Source organism: Melanostigma gelatinosum (assembly GCF_949748355.1).
Source record: "Melanostigma gelatinosum genome assembly, chromosome: 17".
NCBI classification, from domain to species: domain Eukaryota; kingdom Metazoa; phylum Chordata; class Actinopteri; order Perciformes; family Zoarcidae; genus Melanostigma; species Melanostigma gelatinosum.
The window spans coordinates 15,150,670-15,171,749 of NC_136650.1; the positions used below are offsets into that span (position 1 = coordinate 15,150,670).

The 21,080-nt window shown below is 43.1% G+C and overlaps 3 protein-coding genes across 3 annotated transcripts in view; all 3 read left to right on the forward strand.

Moving 5' to 3' along the window:
• LOC306790986 (polypeptide N-acetylgalactosaminyltransferase 15-like) lies at positions 1 to 11,113 on the forward strand. Its single transcript, XM_079287559.1, has 9 exons — positions 1 to 164; positions 381 to 498; positions 1,008 to 1,202; positions 1,313 to 1,444; positions 1,547 to 1,648; positions 1,730 to 1,873; positions 1,975 to 2,158; positions 10,305 to 10,422; positions 10,932 to 11,113. The coding sequence occupies exons 2-9, from the start codon at positions 457 to 459 to the stop codon at positions 10,987 to 10,989; spliced, it is 975 nt and encodes a 324-aa protein (XP_079143685.1). The 5' UTR covers positions 1 to 164; positions 381 to 456; the 3' UTR covers positions 10,990 to 11,113.
• LOC306791157 (polypeptide N-acetylgalactosaminyltransferase 15-like) lies at positions 10,986 to 12,090 on the forward strand (the record flags this gene model as incomplete). The annotated part of the gene is made up of 5 exons (XM_079287784.1): positions 10,986 to 11,126; positions 11,237 to 11,368; positions 11,471 to 11,572; positions 11,654 to 11,797; positions 11,899 to 12,090. Exons 1-5 carry the CDS (start codon positions 11,067 to 11,069, stop codon positions 12,088 to 12,090), a joined length of 630 nt encoding a protein of 209 aa, XP_079143910.1. The 5' UTR covers positions 10,986 to 11,066.
• LOC306791158 (polypeptide N-acetylgalactosaminyltransferase 15-like) overlaps positions 11,962 to 21,080 on the forward strand; it is a gene marked incomplete at its 3' end in the record, with an annotated part of 10,924 nt that continues 1,805 nt past the window's right edge. Inside the window, exon 1 of the mRNA XM_079287785.1 lies at positions 11,962 to 12,082. The remainder of the gene's footprint in view (positions 12,083 to 21,080) is intronic.

The window sequence follows — 21,080 nt, forward strand, 5'->3', positions numbered from 1 at the left end:
TGTTGGCGTACCTTGCATAACTGCATGAACCCTTATGGCACAATACAATTCTGTACATTGTTGGTCATTACCTTACTCTGATGACTTGCACTGAATGGGATTGGCCAGGGTTGCATAATCCGGACAGTAGCTGCTGGTAGCCGCCTCAAGCAGACTTCAAATGGGTAAGGTCCTCTTTGCTTTAAGTGCTCATAGCTCACAGAAATATATGACCTTCGACAAGGAGTCACAAGTTAACTGCTCTTGGCTATGTGTTGTGATCCTTGCGAATTAAGACTGTAATACTGTGAAGTTTGTAATGTCTCTCTGCTGCTGCGATACAGAGACAGATTCCTCTTTGCTCTTGTCCAGTAAAGTGATGCTGATTCTGTGTACGACAGGAGCCCAGCGTTGGGAGGCGGAGTTGTGGCCGTCGACAGACATTTCTTCCAGAGTGTGGGAGCCTACGACCCTGGGATGGTGCTGTGGGGAGTGGAACAAATTGAGCTGTCAATCAGGGTAAAGCATTAAAAAAAAAACCCATCGACCTTCCATCCAAATCTGCAATTTACCTGCTCACACTTTACAGAGAGGCGACAGATTGCTTTTGTTTTTTCATCTTAAACCAATTAAGCCTTTTTTTTCAGCGACGCTTTGGCTGATTTAGTTGCCTTCTGTCAGGGCCTCAGGAATGTCTTTCTGGGACATGATGCTTTTTGCAAATGGAAAATCTCAGGTTGAATCGTGATCTGGGAATGTCTGCGCCGGGTGACAAATGCAACAATAACAGAAGAAACTGTTACGTGGCCACCCTTTTTTCCTAAGATGACCGATGAAATAAATATTTTGGAATTGTAACATGTTATGTGACAGATTGGAATGGAAAATGGTGCAGCGTGTTGAAATACATATCAATGTGCAGCTTGCAAAACAAAACATCAAAATATAATACTGCGTTGTAATGAAAGGCACAGAAACACAAAAACTACAGGGACACAAACCTCTTTTTACTGTTCCCGTTATCCCAGGTGTGGTCTTGCGGGGGCACCATGGAGGTGGTTCCTTGCTCACGTGTTGCCCACCTAGACCATCGCCAACTGCCTTACCGCTTCCCAGACCAGGAGCTGCTTCAGAGGAACAAGATCCGGATAGCAGACACCTGGATGGACGCATACAGGAAGATCTTCTATAGGAGAGACACACTTGCTCATTTCATCAGGCAGGTGTGTATGTTTGATGTGGGGACTTAGTCAAGACATTGGCTGGTGGTGAGTGTACCAAATATTTTTTTAAAAAGAAGTCGAAGGACCTAATTGTTATTTCTTCTGTGCAGTCTGAGAGCCCTAACATCACGGAGCGTCTGCGGCTTAAGAGGAGTCTGGGCTGTCGTAACTTTCACTGGTTCCTGACTACAGTTTATCCACAACTTTACATCCCCCAGGACAGACCTACGCTGTCAGGCGAGGTAGCACACACACACACACACACTCACACCTACACGCACACAGGATTTATTCCACTCATTGATGGACATGACCGATGACTGAAGTGTCCCATTTGTCCGAAGCTGTACAATGTCGGCACCGGCAGCTGTGCGGACTACCCCCGAGGGCTGGGACCGCAGGGTGGGGCCATGAACGCAGCGCCGTGCAGTGGGACGGGCAGCCAGGTAACCATGAAAACAGTTGTGAAAGTCAAAGACAGACAGGTAAACACACAGTGGCAAAGATGATCTCTCTTGTCGTTGCAGCACTGCGATCTGAACTCTGAGTTTGAAGTGCGTTGGGGCCCGATGGGGTCTCTGTGTTTGGACGCCAGCGGAGAGAGAGTGATCTTATCTCCGTGCCCCACACACCGACCTACCACCAGAAGACTCCAGTGGAAGTTCATAAAGGCAAGACAGAGAGTTACACTTCCCTGTTATGTATCTCATTAGATGTATGTGGTCACAGTTGGCGTTTTTGGCTAACCCACTGCGTCTGTTTTCTGTTTCAGCTGAGCGGTCAACTCGTTCACCAGCACTCCCAGTTATGTCTGGAGGTTGTGAAGGAAGGAGGTCTCACACAGAGCAGCCCAAGAGACGTCAACACCCGCGCAAAGACGGGGGGTCTCTTCCTGCGCCCCTGCACCCATCACCCCAGACAACAGTGGCACTTTGAGCAACTGGTAGCTCCTAAAGGTGACTGATACAGAGAGCCCAGGGGGATTCATGTTATTAATGTACATTATCATGTACTATGTGCTGTGCATATAGTGGCATGCAGGAGTGAAATGGTGCAGAAAAATACAAAAACAGATGCCTTTTTTTGCTCCATTTGCCACTCAGATTTTTTGCTCCTGTTTTAAGGATTGCAAGTACAATTTATTCTTAGATAATAAACAAGAGACTATCTCAAGCAATACAATACATGATACAATGTTTTATTTACAGTAAAACAGTTTATTTAGTAATACGTATTATATTTATGTACATTTAATTATATTCAGTGTGGAAACACGTAGAGAACATGATCTTAAATCATCTTCTTCATTATCTACTGACAGAATCTAAACACAGATTCATCTCGATAAACTTACCTGGATGGAAGTGATGAAATTATGAGTAGTATCAAGTAGAGGACCAAAATTAGTCCGTGGTATATTTTAATATTAGATCGATTAAAATACAGATGGATTTGTTCCGGACAAAGCTTTAACCCCGACACCACCATTGCACCCTTCCTCTCTCTTTATCCTAAAATAGAGTTAGAATAAAAAAAACAGGGCGACTTAAAACCAATTTCGCACTCTGAATAATAAGCGATAAGACAAATGGGTTTTTTTTTCTGAACAGATCAATTACTGGTAGGGATCCGGTAAAACATACTGAAATTTTTGCTGAAAAGTAACTTCCCGTAGCATACAGACCTGTGGTTAGACAAGCTAGTTACTTTATGAAGGACCTAAACATACTTATTGTCGAAAAAGATGTTTAAAAAAACCCACCGAATATTCAGATGTCTACATACTTTTGGCTTTGTAGTGTAGTTCTGTCCCTGCAGACCCAGGTCTTTTTAATTATTCTATTGATTAGACGTCAGCTCAGTGAGCTCATCATTCACATTTCAACTTGTCACAGTAGGAAAATCACAGCTGCTACTAATCACTGACGATGACGCTGTTCTATTTACGTGTCCCAGTATAAGACATGCCAGTGTGACAGTGAGCCAGCATGCACAATACCAGACCCTGAAGCAGCTAATGGAATACAACCAGCATCAAACATTCACTTTTGTCAAAATGACCTCAGGTGCAACAGAACTCAACAGGAGAGTAAGAGAGATGCCAATCAGGTGGTCTGAAAACACCTGTGTGAGTGATTCAGTTCCACAAAAGGTTTCATTCTAAAACGATTTATTGTTTGGGATCATGATTTACAATGCATATTGACCAAAAATATACACTCATACATTATCAGCTGCCAACAGCAGAGGGAGCCATCTGCCTTAAAAATCTTCTCTAAAGCCCCAACTGATCACTTTCTTATTGTTGTGCACGATATGATTTACTTCTGAGAATATCCTTAAAGATGTGCTCATAATAAACATGATTATGACACAGTAATATCCTGTAGTGTAGTCCATGTGACTGAGAGGAGTGGATGCTGTCAGTGATTAGCATCCAGTGCTAATGTGTTTTTCGTGTCCTTGTGTCTACTGTAACTCGCTGCCCAATCATAAGTGTGGCCGTTATTCAAGCCACAGAGGTTAGGATGTCAACTGGCAGGCAGGAGGACGCTCTCCTTGTCCAGGCATTGAGTGCTAATAACCGCCTCATGCTCTGTCACGGTAAATGCTTTTCTTATCCCATGGTGCACTTAGCCCAGTCAAGTACACAGCACCTTTAGAATAAAAAAACAGTCATATGGTATGTCTGCAGCTTCGAGGCACAGGTCAAACACTTGCTGTTGATTAATACGTCTTCTCTCTCAGCTACATGACTATAGGCTACTGAGCCGTTGGACAAGAAGGACAAACATCTCGCTGCTTTAGATCTTCAGAGGTGTTCAAGAGGACACAGAGTCATTGTGTTGCTATTTTCACACTGAAAAGCAATCCATGTTTGCCCAGAAGACTGCAAGACATAGTAGCCTATACCTATAAAGTATAATGAAAGAACAGAAAAGGCCCTTATGTTCTGTTTGGGGTCCAGGAGACAACTCCTGCAGCTCGAAACATACAAGATTGATTTATGAGTATTGCTTATCGGCAGGTTTCAAATGAGCTGTCATTTCCTCATTGGGGCCTCGAGACACGAACTCTAAATCATGATTAAATACAATGGACTTGAATGATGCTCGATATCTGTGATGGGAAATGATGCTACTTTACTTTCCAAATCCCAAACAAATTGTTTTTGGATTTCTTTTAAACCTCTTTTGGGTGCAACTTCATCATTGGTAACTTCACAAAGAAGTTAAAGATCATATTCTGTCTTTGCTTGTGAATGACATTTTGTAAAATTAAAGAAATATATACTTGTTCACGCGCTTACTAACATTTTAAACAACATTTCTGTGTTTCGTCGGATATGCAAGCTCAGTTTCTGACAAAGGAACGGGCTATACCGCTTCAGTACACTTCTGAATTATGGGGTTTAATACGGTCAGAATAAAAGAAAAAAGTAGTTGCAGAGAGTAGACCAGCCCACAATTCATGCATCTAACCTGTCATGGAGTCAGCACCCAATGCCACACATACAATAACAAAGGCCCTGTGAAAACAAAAGAGAAGTGAAAGAGAAAAAGGACCTGAGACACGTCGCATTCTCACAAGCACACACATCTTCTGATGAGCCAGTGAGACTCAGATGGATGCCAGCTGCTGTGGTGCATGGAGCCGTGGCCTCCTTATGAAGATCCATGGGGCTATTTGACTCAGGACGGGGCTGGCTGTACTTACTGTGCGTGCCTTTAAGAGCCTTGGGTGTTCTTTACACAGACACTGTTGTTTTCATTCATTTGTTATGTCCTCGTTGTGCAATTAGGTCTATGCGGATTGGGCCTCAGGAGCCGCGGCTGACACTGAGTAAAGATTAAGTGCATTCAAATGTGTCATAAACTTGGCTTACAGCAGCAATTAAGGTCAGGGACAAAAACGGCTTCTGAATGTCTCATTTAGAAAGTTCCTGGTGACACAAACACTTTATAAGGGCACCCTTTAAATTGTGAATCAGTGTTTCAATGACACCTGTATTTGTGCAAAGCATCAAAAAACACATTTGGAATTGCTGTAAGGAGAAAATAACAGCAGCAATCATTCTTATTTTCCACCTTATATGCTGGGTGGCATCGCTCAAATATTACGGGTGTGAAACAGGGTGGTGAGAGTACCATTTAATTATTTGAATTTGATCATTAAATTGAAAAACAGTGGCAGTGAAATTAAGAATTAATAAGATTGCTCTTAAATTCTAACTAGATTAGATACAGATTGATGAAGTTTCTATTAAGACAAATTGGATTAAAAGAAAAGAGAAATAATTGTTTTTTGAATACTAGTCATCTGATTCTGAGAGTTGATAATCCGTCGATAGTCATCCTGCAAAAACACACCGCTGTACAACAGAATGGAAAGGTTACCTCATCTACGTCTGTCTGTGTTAAATGAGTACAATCCTGCCAGGTGTTTGAATACAGAGGACTGCTTTCTATCTTCTTCTATAAATGACTGGGCATTTTAGTGACCCTTACATCACTGCTACATCTAACACAACGGAAAACAACTATTTCACTGACACACGAAGAGAAAACACTGCCACATAACCATAAAGTATATGTCATCATCCCCACTGATGTATCTATCTAATTCAGACAGATCCAGTATTCCCCTCAATCCACTTCCTGCAAACACACACACACACACACACACACACACACACACACACACACACACACACACACACACACACACACACACACACACACACACACACACACACACACAGTGGAGCAGCATTTTGCCAGGTCAGAGCAGCTGGACCTATGACAGACGTGTCAATGTGAGCCACAGCACGCATACTTTCTCATTTTTCACCCAACGCCCACGTCAACAATGCATGAGGATTGCATGCGCTTTCACCTCAGATGAACCGTGGCAGCAGCTAACAAAAGACAGACACACATGCATGCACAAAACAAATACACACTACTTCTACAAACAATGTGGACAAACAACAGTCTTGTATGACAGAGGTCTGGCATCATTAACTTTGTGTGTTTTGTTGGCGAGTCCAAGAACAATTAATTCAGCAACAGCTGTTGGAGGGATTTCCATAAAACTCTGCACACATATGCAAGTCTCCCTCACGATGAATTATTATGGCGTTGGGGTTCCCTAAATGTTTCCACTGCCGTCATCATCAATGTTTTAATACGTCCAATACTTTAGTATGTGACCAAAAACTCCCATAAATGACATTCCCATCGGCTTCAGCTGTAGGTTACTTATTGTTGAGTGCTAATGAGCAAACGTTAGCGTGCTAACATGCTAAACTAATATTGTGAACATGGTTAACCCTTTGGCTCAAAGCACAGCCTCATATGTCTATAGACTTTTACATTTTGAAGTGGCATAGCATAATTTACAGCTGGTTTATCTGTAATCCTGACATCATAAATTTGTCTGGATGTCAGCAGATTATTGCAGAAACCGAGGCACAAAGAAAACTTTGATTTGCTGGAGGAATCGGCTTTCAGCCATCTCATCAAGAATGATTTGTTTTTTTATTTGAATGTCCATGAAACTGATCAGGAAGTAAATTTTACTCTGCATGAGCAGACGTTTTATCCACGGACTTCCAAAACACAACAATTGAGCGAAATGAAGGCCTCTGATAGCCACCAATCATTGTATTGCAATGTACATGTTAAGGTTTTAAGGAATATACTTGTATCTGTTTTGTAAAAGAGAAAAAGGGGGACTCCTGATGTGACAATCTCATAAGCTCCATCATGCTTTAATGAATGTTTCTGTGAAAACTGAACAAAAACAACAAGCCAGGGGAATAACAGTCATATTTTTCATTTATTAACATAACAGTTATTTTTTTTATCTAATAATATCAAAATGCTGTGGGGAAAAAAGATGTTTTATTACAGTACATTCCATTTGCAGAGAAGCAGACGCAAACCAACATGAAGTCAAAAGAGTACAGTAGATCTGTCAGGACAAGAGTTCGGATCTTTTTCCTGGTTTAAGATTGCATTGGCTGGTACCAGCAACCAGCACCACCATAACTTCATATACACACTCTTCATATCCCACACTCTTGCATTACTTGAGGTAAAAAAATACATCTTTAGTGTTGATACATTCATAGAAATATAAAAGCCTCTTTATTTCTTTGTTGTGCTTTTATATGGGAGTATTGCCTTTGCTCTGAACAGCTCTGAGATCTCAGAGACGGTAACCCTGGGTGGCGATCGGGGATATGGCCTCCAACGTGGATCAGGAACCAATCTAGTATCGCCGCACGACGTAACACTATCAACGCATCATGCTAATGCTCCAAGCATAACATACGACACGTCCTCGTAGCACGTCGTTAGCAGATTACAATTTAATCTCATAATTTCACCGGAGTCAAAACGACAAAAACGGGATCATCCGAACAGCACGTAAATGCACTATTAACCCGCGATGCCATCCGCCTCGACTCAAGTTCGTCTCAATCCGTCCTCGCTCGTTAAATCAGTGCCATCGCCGCACTACGTAACACTATCAACGCATCATGCTAATGCTCCAAGCATAACATACGACACGTCCTCGTAGCACGTCGTTAGCAGATTACAATTTAATCTCATAATTTCACCGGAGTCAAAACGACAAAAACGGTGAGGACGGTGTCATTGACAGTGTCTCCCTGCCGAATTTTGGGCACACATCCATCTTTCGACCTTGTGTCACTTAATGTCTGGAGAGAACTTTGTTTAAGGTGAGCAACACCTCTGATGGGTATGGTCTGACGTGGCTGTGGCTTTAGCTGGGGCCGATGCTGTAGGACCTTAGCCTTAATAATGATGGGTGGGAGGCCTATATGCTCTGATGTAGGCGTCCTCTCCTGCTTGCTAGCCTTACCACTGATGGGTGGGAGGCCTATATGCTCTGATGTAGGCGTCCTCTCCTGCTTGCTAGCCTTACCACTGATGAGTGACATACGCCTTAATGAAGGCTTCCACTCCTTCTGGCCTGGCAAGGTGTTTGGTGGACACGGTGTGAGGACGGTGTCATTGACAGTGTCTCCCTGCCGAATTTTGGGCACACATCCATCTTTCGACCTTGTGTCACTTAATGTCTGGAGAGAACTTTGTTTAAGGTGATCAACACCTCTGATGGGTATGGTCTGACGTGGCTGTGGCTTTAGCTGGGGCCGATGCTGTAGGACCTTAGCCATAATAATGATGGGTGGGAGGCCTATATGCTCTGATGTAGGCGTCCTCTCCTGCTTGCTAGCCTTACCACTGATGGGTGGGAGGCCTATATGCTCTGATGTAGGCGTCCTCTCCTGCTTGCTAGCCTTACCACTGATGAGTGACATACGCCTTAATGAAGGCTTCCACTCCTTCTGGCCTGGCAAGGTGTTTGGTGGACACGGTGTGAGGACGGTGTCATTGACAGTGTCTCCCTGCCGAATTTTGGGCACACATCCATCTTTCGACCTTGTGTCACTTAATGTCTGGAGAGAACTTTGTTTAAGGTGAGCAACACCTCTGATGGGTATGGTCTGACGTGGCTGTGGCTTTAGATGGGGCCGATGCTGTAGGACCATAGCCTTACCACTGATGGATGGGAGGCCTATATGCTCTGATGTAGGCGTCCTCTCCTGCTTGCCTGGCAGGGTGTGGTGTATGTATGGTGGACATGAAAACATATTTATTGTCTCTGTAGATTTACTTTCCTCTGTAACTGTGTATGTGTCCACTGTGTATACTTCCACTGTAACTGTGTATGCTTTCAAACGGCTTACCAGGGTATTTAAAGAAAATATCAAAGCCAGAAGAATGTCAGAGCCAAAAACATAATGACATCATTATGACATCATTACAGTGACGTAATTCCGAATGTCAGAGCCAAAAACAGATGTCGCTAATGACGTCATTAAAGTTCTGGAATTCGAACAGGTTGTTTACAGTGACGTAATTCCGATGACAATGCGCATGCGCATGCGCTTGTGCTTACAACACCGATTATGCTTAAAGACGAGATGGAGGAAATTGTCCGCACTGTGCGCGTTAAGTCGATAATACGAGAGAAAACCACAACATGATGGACCTCGTCCCCATGTTACAAAGGGGAGCGATTGTTCAACTCAATTGAAAGACTTTCCTGCTATCGAGGCGGTGGATATAACGTTCAGCAACTATTGTCCTCCAGACATCCTTCTACTCAGGAAAACAAATGAAAGCATACAAAGTATTGAGGCAGAACTTTTTTGTCAGCGGTTTTGTGCACGACCTCGGCTCCACGGTGCTTTTCAATGGCCAGTGTGAGTGGCTCTTTTTGTATACGGTGTATTTACGTGCAGTTGTAGCCTACCATGCCAACGGGAATTACAGTAACTGTCGATTTCACGTCTGCAAATAACTAGAGCAAGCTGAACTGCAACTAACGTTACAATCTCTACTGTTTGTGTTAGACTAAGACAAGCAACGCAAACTGTAGTTGCAAAGTCATATCTTAAATTTGCCAAAATTGTGGACGACTACCCACTCTTTAACCGATCGATTCGGGGGGGGGGGGGGGGGGGGTGAATATGCGTGTTACTCTAGATCAGGGGTGCCCACACTTTTTCGGCTTGCGAGCTACTTTTAAAATGACCAAGTCAAAATGATCTACCTACATTAAAAATGCTGAATATCTATTTATATATATATATATACTGAGTATACTTTATATTTACAATATATGTTGGCGTACCTTGCATAACTGCATGAACCCTTATGGCACAATACAATTCTGTACATTGTTGGTCATTACCTTACTCTGATGACTTGCACTGAATGGGATTGGCCAGGGTTGCATAATCCGGACAGTAGCTGCTGGTAGCCGCCTCAAGCAGACTTCAAATGGGTAAGGTCCTCTTTGCTTTAAGTGCTCATAGCTCACAGAAATATATGACCTTCGACAAGGAGTCACAAGTTAACTGCTCTTGGCTATGTGTTGTGATCCTTGCGAATTAAGACTGTAATACTGTGAAGTTTGTAATGTCTCTCTGCTGCTGCGATACAGAGACAGATTCCTCTTTGCTCTTGTCCAGTAAAGTGATGCTGATTCTGTGTACGACAGGAGCCCAGCGTTGGGAGGCGGAGTTGTGGCCGTCGACAGACATTTCTTCCAGAGTGTGGGAGCCTACGACCCTGGGATGGTGCTGTGGGGAGTGGAACAAATTGAGCTGTCAATCAGGGTAAAGCATTAAAAAAAAAACCCATCGACCTTCCATCCAAATCTGCAATTTACCTGCTCACACTTTACAGAGAGGCGACAGATTGCTTTTGTTTTTTCATCTTAAACCAATTAAGCCTTTTTTTTCAGCGACGCTTTGGCTGATTTAGTTGCCTTCTGTCAGGGCCTCAGGAATGTCTTTCTGGGACATGATGCTTTTTGCAAATGGAAAATCTCAGGTTGAATCGTGATCTGGGAATGTCTGCGCCGGGTGACAAATGCAACAATAACAGAAGAAACTGTTACGTGACCACCCTTTTTTCCTAAGATGACCGATGAAATAAATATTTTGGAATTGTAACATGTTATGTGACAGATTGGAATGGAAAATGGTGCAGCGTGTTGAAATACATATCAATGTGCAGCTTGCAAAACAAAACATCAAAATATAATACTGCGTTGTAATGAAAGGCACAGAAACACAAAAACTACAGGGACACAAACCTCTTTTTACTGTTCCCGTTATCCCAGGTGTGGTCTTGCGGGGGCACCATGGAGGTGGTTCCTTGCTCACGTGTTGCCCACCTAGACCATCGCCAACTGCCTTACCGCTTCCCAGACCAGGAGCTGCTTCAGAGGAACAAGATCCGGATAGCAGACACCTGGATGGACGCATACAGGAAGATCTTCTATAGGAGAGACACACTTGCTCATTTCATCAGGCAGGTGTGTATGTTTGATGTGGGGAGTTAGTCAAGAGATTGGCTGGTGGTGAGTGTACCAAATATTTAAAAAAAAAGAAGTCGAAGGACCTAATTGTTATTTCTTCTGTGCAGTCTGAGAGCCCTAACATCACGGAGCGTCTGCGGCTTAAGAGGAGTCTGGGCTGTCGTAACTTTCACTGGTTCCTGACTACAGTTTATCCACAACTTTACATCCCCCAGGACAGACCTACGCTGTCAGGCGAGGTAGCACACACACACACACACACTCACACCTACACGCACACAGGATTTATTCCACTCATTGATGGACATGACCGATGACTGAAGTGTCCCATTTATCCGAAGCTGTACAATGTCGGCACCGGCAGCTGTGCGGACTACCCCCGAGGGCTGGGACCGCAGGGTGGGGCCATGAACGCAGCGCCGTGCAGTGGGACGGGCAGCCAGGTAACCATGAAAACAGTTGTGAAAGTCAAAGACAGACAGGTAAACACACAGTGGCAAAGATGATCTCTCTTGTCGTTGCAGCACTGCGATCTGAACTCTGAGTTTGAAGTGCGTTGGGGCCCGATGGGGTCTCTGTGTTTGGACGCCAGCGGAGAGAGAGTGATCTTATCTCCGTGCCCCACACACCGACCTACCACCAGAAGACTCCAGTGGAAGTTCATAAAGGCAAGACAGAGAGTTACACTTCCCTGTTATGTATCTCATTAGATGTATGTGGTCACAGTTGGCGTTTTTGGCTAACCCACTGCGTCTGTTTTCTGTTTCAGCTGAGCGGTCAACTCGTTCACCAGCACTCCCAGTTATGTCTGGAGGTTGTGAAGGAAGGAGGTCTCACACAGAGCAGCCCAAGAGACGTCAACACCCGCGCAAAGACGGGGGGTCTCTTCCTGCGCCCCTGCACCCATCACCCCAGACAACAGTGGCACTTTGAGCAACTGGTAGCTCCTAAAGGTGCCTGATACAGAGAGCCCAGGGGGATTCATGTTATTAATGTACATTATCATGTACTATGTGCTGTGCATATAGTGGCATGCAGGAGTGAAATGGTGCAGAAAAATACAAAAACAGATGCCTTTTTTTGCTCCATTTGCCACTCAGCTTTTTTGCTCCTGTTTTAAGGATTGCAAGTACAATTTATTCTTAGATAATAAACAAGAGACTATCTCAAGCAATACAATACATGATACAATGTTTTATTCACGTAAAACAGTTTATTTAGTAATACGTATTATATTTATGTACATTTAATTATATTCAGTGTGGAAACACGTAGAGAACATGATCTTAAATCATCTTCTTCATTATCTACTGACAGAATCTAAACACAGATTCATCTCGATAAACTTACCTGGATGGAAGTGATGAAATTATGAGTAGTATCAAGTAGAGGACCAAAATTAGTCCGTGGTATATTTTAATATTAGATCGATTAAAATACAGATGGATTTGTTCCGGACAAAGCTTTAACCCCAACACCACCATTGCACCCTTCCTCTCTCTTTATCCTAAAATAGAGTTAGAATTAAAAAAACAGGGCGACTTAAAACCAATTTCGCACTCTGAATAATAAGCGATAAGACAAATGGGTTTTTTTTCTGAACAGATCAATTACTGATAGGGATCCGGTAAAACATACTGAAATTTTTGCTGAAAAGTAACTTCCCGTAGCATACAGACCTGTGGTTAGACAAGCTAGTTACTTTATGAAGGACCTAAACATACTTATTGTCGAAAAAGATGTTTAAAAAAACCCACCGAATATTCAGATGTCTACATACTTTTGGCTTTGTAGTGTAGTTCTGTCCCTGCAGACCCAGGTCTTTTTAATTATTCTATTGATTAGACGTCAGCTCAGTGAGCTCATCATTCACATTTCAACTTGTCACAGTAGGAAAATCACAGCTGCTACTAATCACTGACGATGACGCTGTTCTATTTACGTGTCCCAGTATAAGACATGCCAGTGTGACAGTGAGCCAGCATGCACAATACCAGACCCTGAAGCAGCTAATGGAATACAACCAGCATCAAACATTCACTTTTGTTAAAATGACCTCAGGTGCAACAGAACTCAACAGGAGAGTAAGAGAGATGCCAATCAGGTGGTCTGAAAACACCTCTGTGAGTGATTCAGTTCCACAAAAGGTTTCATTCTAAAACGATTTATTGTTTGGGATCATGATTTAGAATGCATATTGACCAAAAATATACACTCATACATTATCAGCTGCCAACAGCAGAGGGAGCCATCTGCCTTAAAAATCTTCTCTAAAGCCCCAACTGATCACTTTCTTATTGTTGTGCACGATATGATTTACTTCTGAGAATACCCTTAAAGATGTGCTCATAATAAACATGATTATGACACAGTAATATCCTGTAGTGTTGTCCATGTGACTGAGAGGAGTGGATGCTGTCAGTGATTAGCATCCAGTGCTAATGTGTTTTTCGTGTCCTTGTGTCTACTGTAACTCGCTGCCCAATCATAAGTGTGGCCGTTATTCAAGCCACAGAGGTTAGGATGTCAACTGGCAGGCAGGAGGACGCTCTCCTTGTCCAGGCATTGAGTGCTAATAACCGCCTCATGCTCTGTCACGGTAAATGCTTTTCTTATCCCATGGTGCACTTAGCCCAGTCAAGTACACAGCACCTTTAGAATAAAAAAACAGTCATATGGTATGTCTGCAGCTTCGAGGCACAGGTCAAACACATGCTGTTGATTAATACGTCTTCTCTCTCAGCTACATGACTATAGGCTACTGAGCCGTTGGACAAGAAGGACAAACATCTCGCTGCTTTAGATCTTCAGAGGTGTTCAAGAGGACACAGAGTCATTGTGTTGCTATTTTCACACTGAAAAGCAATCCATGTTTGCCCAGAAGACTGCAAGACATAGTAGCCTATACCTATAAAGTATAATGAAAGAACAGAAAAGGCCCTTATGTTCTGTTTGGGGTCCAGGAGACAACTCCTGCAGCTCGAAACATACAAGATTGATTTATGAGTATTGCTTATCGGCAGGTTTCAAATGAGCTGTCATTTCCTCATTGGGGCCTCGAGACACGAACTCTAAATCATGATTAAATACAATGGACTTGAATGATGCTCGATATCTGTGATGGGAAATGATGCTACTTTACTTTCCAAATCCCAAACAAATTGTTTTTGGATTTCTTTTAAACCTCTTTTGGGTGCAACTTCATCATTGGTAACTTCACAAAGAAGTTAAAGATCATATTCTGTCTTTGCTTGTGAATGACATTTTGTAAAATTAAAGAAATATATACTTGTTCACGCGCTTACTAACATTTTAAACAACATTTCTGTGTTTCGTCGGATATGCAAGCTCAGTTTCTGACAAAGGAACGGGCTATACCGCTTCAGTACACTTCTGAATTATGGGGTTTAATACGGTCAGAATAAAAGAAAAAAGTAGTTGCAAAGAGTAGACCAGCCCACAATTCATGCATCTAACCTGTCATGGAGTCAGCACCCAATGCCACAGATACAATAACAAAGGCCCTGTGAAAACAAAAGAGAAGTGAAAGAGAAAAAGGACCTGAGACACGTCGCATTCTCACAAGCACACACATCTTCTGATGAGCCAGTGAGACTCAGATGGATGCCAGCTGCTGTGGTGCATGGAGCCGTGGCCTCCTTATGAAGATCCATGGGGCTATTTGACTCAGGACGGGGCTGGCTGTACTTACTGTGCGTGCCTTTAAGAGCCTTGGGTGTTCTTTACACAGACACTGTTGTTTTCATTCATTTGTTATGTCCTCGTTGTGCAATTAGGTCTATGCGGATGGGCCTCAGGAGCAGCGGCTGACACTGAGTAAAGATTAAGTGCATTCAAATGTGTCATAAACTTGGCTTACAGCATCAATTAAGGTCAGGGACAAAAACGGCTTCTGAATGTCTCATTTAGAAAGTTCCTGGTGACACAAACACTTTATAAGGGCACCCTTTAAATTGTGAATCAGTGTTTCAATGACACCTGTATTTGTGCAAAGCATCAAAAAACACATTTGGAATTGCTGTAAGGAGAAAATAACAGCAGCAATCATTCTTATTTTCCACCTTATATGCTGGGTGGCATCGCTCAAATATTACGGGTGTGAAACAGGGTGGTGAGAGTACCATTTAATTATTTGAATTTGATCATTAAATTGAAAAACAGTGGCAGTGAAATTAAGAATTAATAAGATTGCTCTTAAATTCTAACTAGATTAGATACAGATTGATGAAGTTTCTATTAAGACAAATTGGATTAAAAGAAAAGAGAAATAATTGTTTTTTGAATACTAGTCATCTGATTCTGAGAGTTGATAATCCGTCGATAGTCATCCTGCAAAAACACACCGCTGTACAACAGAATGGAAAGGTTACCTCATCTACGTCTGTCTGTGTTAAATGAGTACAATCCTGCCAGGTGTTTGAATACAGAGGACTGCTTTCTATCTTCTTCTATAAATGACTGGGCATTTTAGTGACCCTTACATCACTGCTACATCTAACACAACGGAAAACAACTATTTCACTGACACACGAAGAGAAAACACTGCCACATAACCATAAAGTATATGTCATCATCCCCACTGATGTATCTATCTAATTCAGACAGATCCAGTATTCCCCTCAATCCACTTCCTGCAAACACACACACACACACACACACACACACACACACACAGTGGAGCAGCATTTTGCCAGGTGAGAGCAGCTGGACCTATGACAGACGTGTCAATGTGAGCCACAGCACGCATACTTTCTCATTTTTCACCCAACGCCCACGTCAACAATGCATGAGGATTGCATGCGCTTTCACCTCAGATGAACCGTGGCAGCAGCTAACAAAAGACAGACACACATGCATGCACAAAACAAATACACACTACTTCTACAAACAATGTGGACAAACAACAGTCTTGTATGACAGAGGTCTGGCATCATTAACTTTGTGTGTTTTGTTGGCGAGTCCAAGAACAATTAATTCAGCAACAGCTGTTGGAGGGATTTCCATAAAACTCTGCACACATATGCAAGTCTCCCTCACGATGAATTATTATGGCGTTGGGGTTCCCTAAATGTTTCCACTGCCGTCATCATCAATGTTTTAATACGTCCAATACTTTAGTATGTGACCAAAAACTCCCATAAATGACATTCCCATCGGCTTCAGCTGTAGGTTCCTTATTGTTGGGTGCTAATGAGCAAACGTTAGCGTGCTAACATGCTAAACTAATATTGTGAACATGGTTAACCCTTTGGCTCAAAGCACAGCCTCATATGTCTATAGACTTTTACATTTTGAAGTGGCATAGCATAATTTACAGCTGGTTTATCTGTAATCCTGACATCATAAATTTGTCTGGATGTCAGCAGATTATTGCAGAAACCGAGGCACAAAGAAAACTTTGATTTGCTGGAGGAATCGGCTTTGAGCCATCTCATCAAGAGTGATTTGTTTTTTTATTTGAATGTCCATGAAACTGATCAGGAAGTAAATTTTACTCTGCATGAGCAGACGTTTTATCCACGGACTTCCAAAACACAACAATTGAGCGAAATGAAGGCCTCTGATAGCCACCAATCATTGTATTGCAATGTACATGTTAAGGTTTTAAGGAATATACTTGTATCTGTTTTGTAAAAGAGAAAAAGGGGGACTCCTGATGTGACAATCTCATAAGCTCCATCATGCTTTAATGAATGTTTCTGTGAAAACTGAACAAAAACAACAAGCCAGGGGAATAACAGTCATATTTTTCATTTATTAACATAACAGTTATTTTTTTTATCTAATAATATCAAAATGCTGTGGGGAAAAAAGATGTTTTATTACAGTACATTCCATTTGCAGAGAAGCAGACGCAAACCAACATGAAGTCAAAAGAGTACAGTAGATCTGTCAGGACAAGAGTTCGGATCTTTTTCCTGGTTTAAGATTGCATTGGCTGGTACCAGCAACCAGCACCACCATAACTTCATATACACACTCTTCATATCCCACACTCTTGCATTACTTGAGGTAAAAAAATACATCTTTAGTGTTGATACATTCATAGAAATATAAAAGCCTCTTTATTTCTTTGTTGTGCTTTTATATGGGAGTATTGCCTTTGCTCTGAACAGCTCTGAGATCTCAGAGACGGTAACCCTGGGTGGCGATCGGGGATATGGCCTCCAACGTGGATCAGGAACCAATCTAGTATCGCCGCACGACGTAACACTATCAACGCATCATGCTAATGCTCCAAGCATAACATACGACACGTCCTCGTAGCACGTCGTTAGCAGATTACAATTTAATCTCATAATTTCACCGGAGTCAAAACGACAAAAACGGGATCATCCGAACAGCACGTAAATGCACTATTAACCCGCGATGCCATCCGCCTCGACTCAAGTTCGTCTCAATCCGTCCTCGCTCGTTAAATCAGTGCCATCGCCGCACTACGTAACACTATCAACGCATCATGCTAATGCTCCAAGCATAACATACGACACGTCCTCGTAGCACGTCATTAGCAGATTACAATTTAATCTCATAATTTCACCGGAGTCAAAACGACAAAAACGGGATCATCCGCAGAGCGCGTAAATGCACTATTAACCCGCGATGCCATCCGCCTCGACTCAAGTTCGTCTCAATCCGTCCTCGCTCGTTAAATCAGTGCCATCGCCGCACTACGTAACACTATCAACGCATCATGCTAATGCTCCAAGCATAACATACGACACGTCCTCGTAGCACGTCGTTAGCAGATTACAATTTAATCTCATAATTTCACCGGAGTCAAAACGACAAAAACGGGATCATCCGCAGAGCGCGTAAATGCACTATTAACCCGCGATGCCATCCGCCTCGACTCAAGTTCGTCTCAATCCGTCCTCGCTCGTTAAATCAGTGCCATCGCCGCACTACGTAACACTATCAACGCATCATGCTAATGCTCCAAGCATAACATACGACACGTCCTCGTAGCACGTCGTTAGCAGATTACAATTTAATCTCATAATTTCACGGGAGTCAAAACGACAAAAACAGGATCATCCGAACAGCACGTAAATGCACTATTAACCCGCGATGCCATCCGCCTCGACTCAAGTTCGTCTCAATCCGTCCTCGCTCGTTAAATCAGTGCCATCGCCGCACTACGTAACACTATCAACGCATCATGCTAATGCTCCAAGCATAACATACGACACGTCCTCGTAGCACGTCGTTAGCAGATTACAATTTAATCTCATAATTTCACCGGAGTCAAAACGACAAAAACGGGATCATCCGCAGAGCGCGTAAATGCACTATTAACCCGCGATGCCATCCGCCTCGACTCAAGTTCGTCTCAATCCGTCCTCGCTCGTTAAATCAGTGCCATCGCCGCACTACGTAACACTATCAACGCATCATGCTAATGCTCCAAGCATAACATACGACACGTCCTCGTAGCACGTCGTTAGCAGATTACAATTTAATCTCATAATTTCACCGGAGTCAAAACGACAAAAACGGTGAGGACGGTGTCATTGACAGTGTCTCCCTGCCGAATTTTGGGCACACATCCATCTTTCGACCTTGTGTCACTTAATGTCTGGAGAGAACTTTGTTTAAGGTGAGCAACACCTCTGATGGGTATGGTCTGACGTGGCTGTGGCTTTAGCTGGGGCCGATGCTGTAGGACCTTAGCCTTAATAATGATGGGTGGGAGGCCTATATGCTCTGATGTAGGCGTCCTCTCCTGCTTGCTAGCCTTACCACTGATGGGTGGGAGGCCTATATGCTCTGATGTAGGCGTCCTCTCCTGCTTGCTAGCCTTACCACTGATGAGTGACATACGCCTTAATGAAGGCTTCCACTCCTTCTGGCCTGGCAAGGTGTTTGGTGGACACGGTGTGAGGACGGTGTCATTGACAGTGTCTCCCTGCCGAATTTTGGGCACACATCCATCTTTCGACCTTGTGTCACTTAATGTCTGGAGAGAACTTTGTTTAAGGTGATCAACACCTCTGATGGGTATGGTCTGACGTGGCTGTGGCTTTAGCTGGGGCCGATGCTGTAGGACCTTAGCCATAATAATGATGGGTGGGAGGCCTATATGCTCTGATGTAGGCGTCCTCTCCTGCTTGCTAGCCTTACCACTGATGGGTGGGAGGCCTATATGCTCTGATGTAGGCGTCCTCTCCTGCTTGCTAGCCTTACCACTGAGGAGTGACATACGCCTTAATGAAGGCTTCCACTCCTTCTGGCCTGGCAAGGTGTTTGGTGGACACGGTGTGAGGACGGTGTCATTGACAGTGTCTCCCTGCCGAATTTTGGGCACACATCCATCTTTCGACCTTGTGTCACTTAATGTCTGGAGAGAACTTTGTTTAAGGTGAGCACCACCTCTGATGGGTATGGTCTGACGTGGCTGTAGCTTTAGCTGGGGCCGATGCTGTAGGACCATAGCCTTAATAATGATGGGTGGGAGGCCTATATGCTCTGATGTAGGCGTCCTCTCCTGCTTGCCTGGCAGGGTGTGGTGTATGTATGGTGGACATGAAAACATATTTATTGTCTCTGTAGATTTACTTTCCTCTGTAACTGTGTATGCGTCCACTGTGTATACTTCCACTGTAACTGTGTATGCTTTCAAACGGCTTACCAGGGTATTTAAAGAAAAGATCAAAGCCAGAAGAATGTCAGAGCCAAAAACATAATGACATCATTATGACATCATTACAGTGACGTAATTCCGAATGTCAGAGCCAAAAACAGATGTCGCTAATGACGTCATTAAAGTTCTGGAATTCGAACAGGTTGTTTACAGTGACGTAATTCCGATGACAATGCGCATGCGCATGCGCTTGTGTTTACAACACCGATTATGCTTAAAGACGAGATGGAGGAAATTGTCCGCACTGTGCGCGTTAAGTCGATAATACGAGAGAAAACCACAACATGATGGACCTCGTCCCCATGTTACAAAGGGGAGCGATTGTTCAACTCAATTGAAAGACTTTCCTGCTATCGAGGCGGTGGATATAACGTTCAGCAACTATTGTCCTCCAGACATCCTTCTACTCAGGAAAACAAATGAAAGCATACAAAGTATTGAGGCAGAACTTTTTTGTCAGCGGTTTTGTGCACGACCTCGGCTCCACGGTGCTTTTCAATGGCCAGTGTGAGTGGCTCTTTTTGTATACGGTGTATTTACGTGCAGTTGTAGCCTACCATGCCAACGGGAATTACAGTAACTGTCGATTTCACGTCTGCAAATAACTAGAGCAAGCTGAACTGCAACTAACGTTACAATCTCTACTGTTTGTGTTAGACTAAGACAAGCAACGCAAACTGTAGTTGCAAAGTCATATCTTAAATTTGCCAAAATTGTGGACGACTACCCACTCTTTAACCGATCGATTCGGGGGGGGGGGGGGGGGGTGAATATGCGTGTTACTCTAGATCAGGGGTGCCCACACTTTTTCGGCTTGCGAGCTACTTTTAAAATGACCAAGTCAAAATGATCTACCTACATTAAAAATGCTGAATATCTATTTATATATATATATATACTGAGTATACTTTATATTTACAATATATGTTGGCGTACCTTGCATAACTGCATGAACCCTTATGGCACAATACAATTCTGTACATTGTTGGTCATTACCTTACTCTGATGACTTGCACTGAATGGGATTGGCCAGGGTTGCATAATCCGGACAGTAGCTGCTGGTAGCCGCCTCAAGCAGACTTCAAATGGGTAAGGTCCTCTTTGCTTTAAGTGCTCATAGCTCACAGAAATATATGACCTTCGACAAGGAGTCACAAGTTAACTGCTCTTGGCTATGTGTTGTGATCCTTGCGAATTAAGACTGTAATACTGTGAAGTTTGTAATGTCTCTCTGCTGCTGCGATACAGAGACAGATTCCTCTTTGCTCTTGTCCAGTAAAGTGATG

What these genes read in the sequence shown, in the direction of transcription:
- LOC306790986 (XM_079287559.1), top strand. Translation starts at nt 457, where the DNA reads ATGGTGCTGTGGGGAGTGGAACAAATTGAGCTGTCAATCAGG. An exon ending in GCAGTGGGACGGGCAGCCAG is followed by an intron (nt 1,649 to 1,729) that starts GTAACCATGAAA and finishes TTGTCGTTGCAG; the next exon opens with CACTGCGATCTGAACTCTGA. An exon ending in TCCAGTGGAAGTTCATAAAG is followed by an intron (nt 1,874 to 1,974) that starts GCAAGACAGAGA and finishes TTTCTGTTTCAG; the next exon opens with CTGAGCGGTCAACTCGTTCA.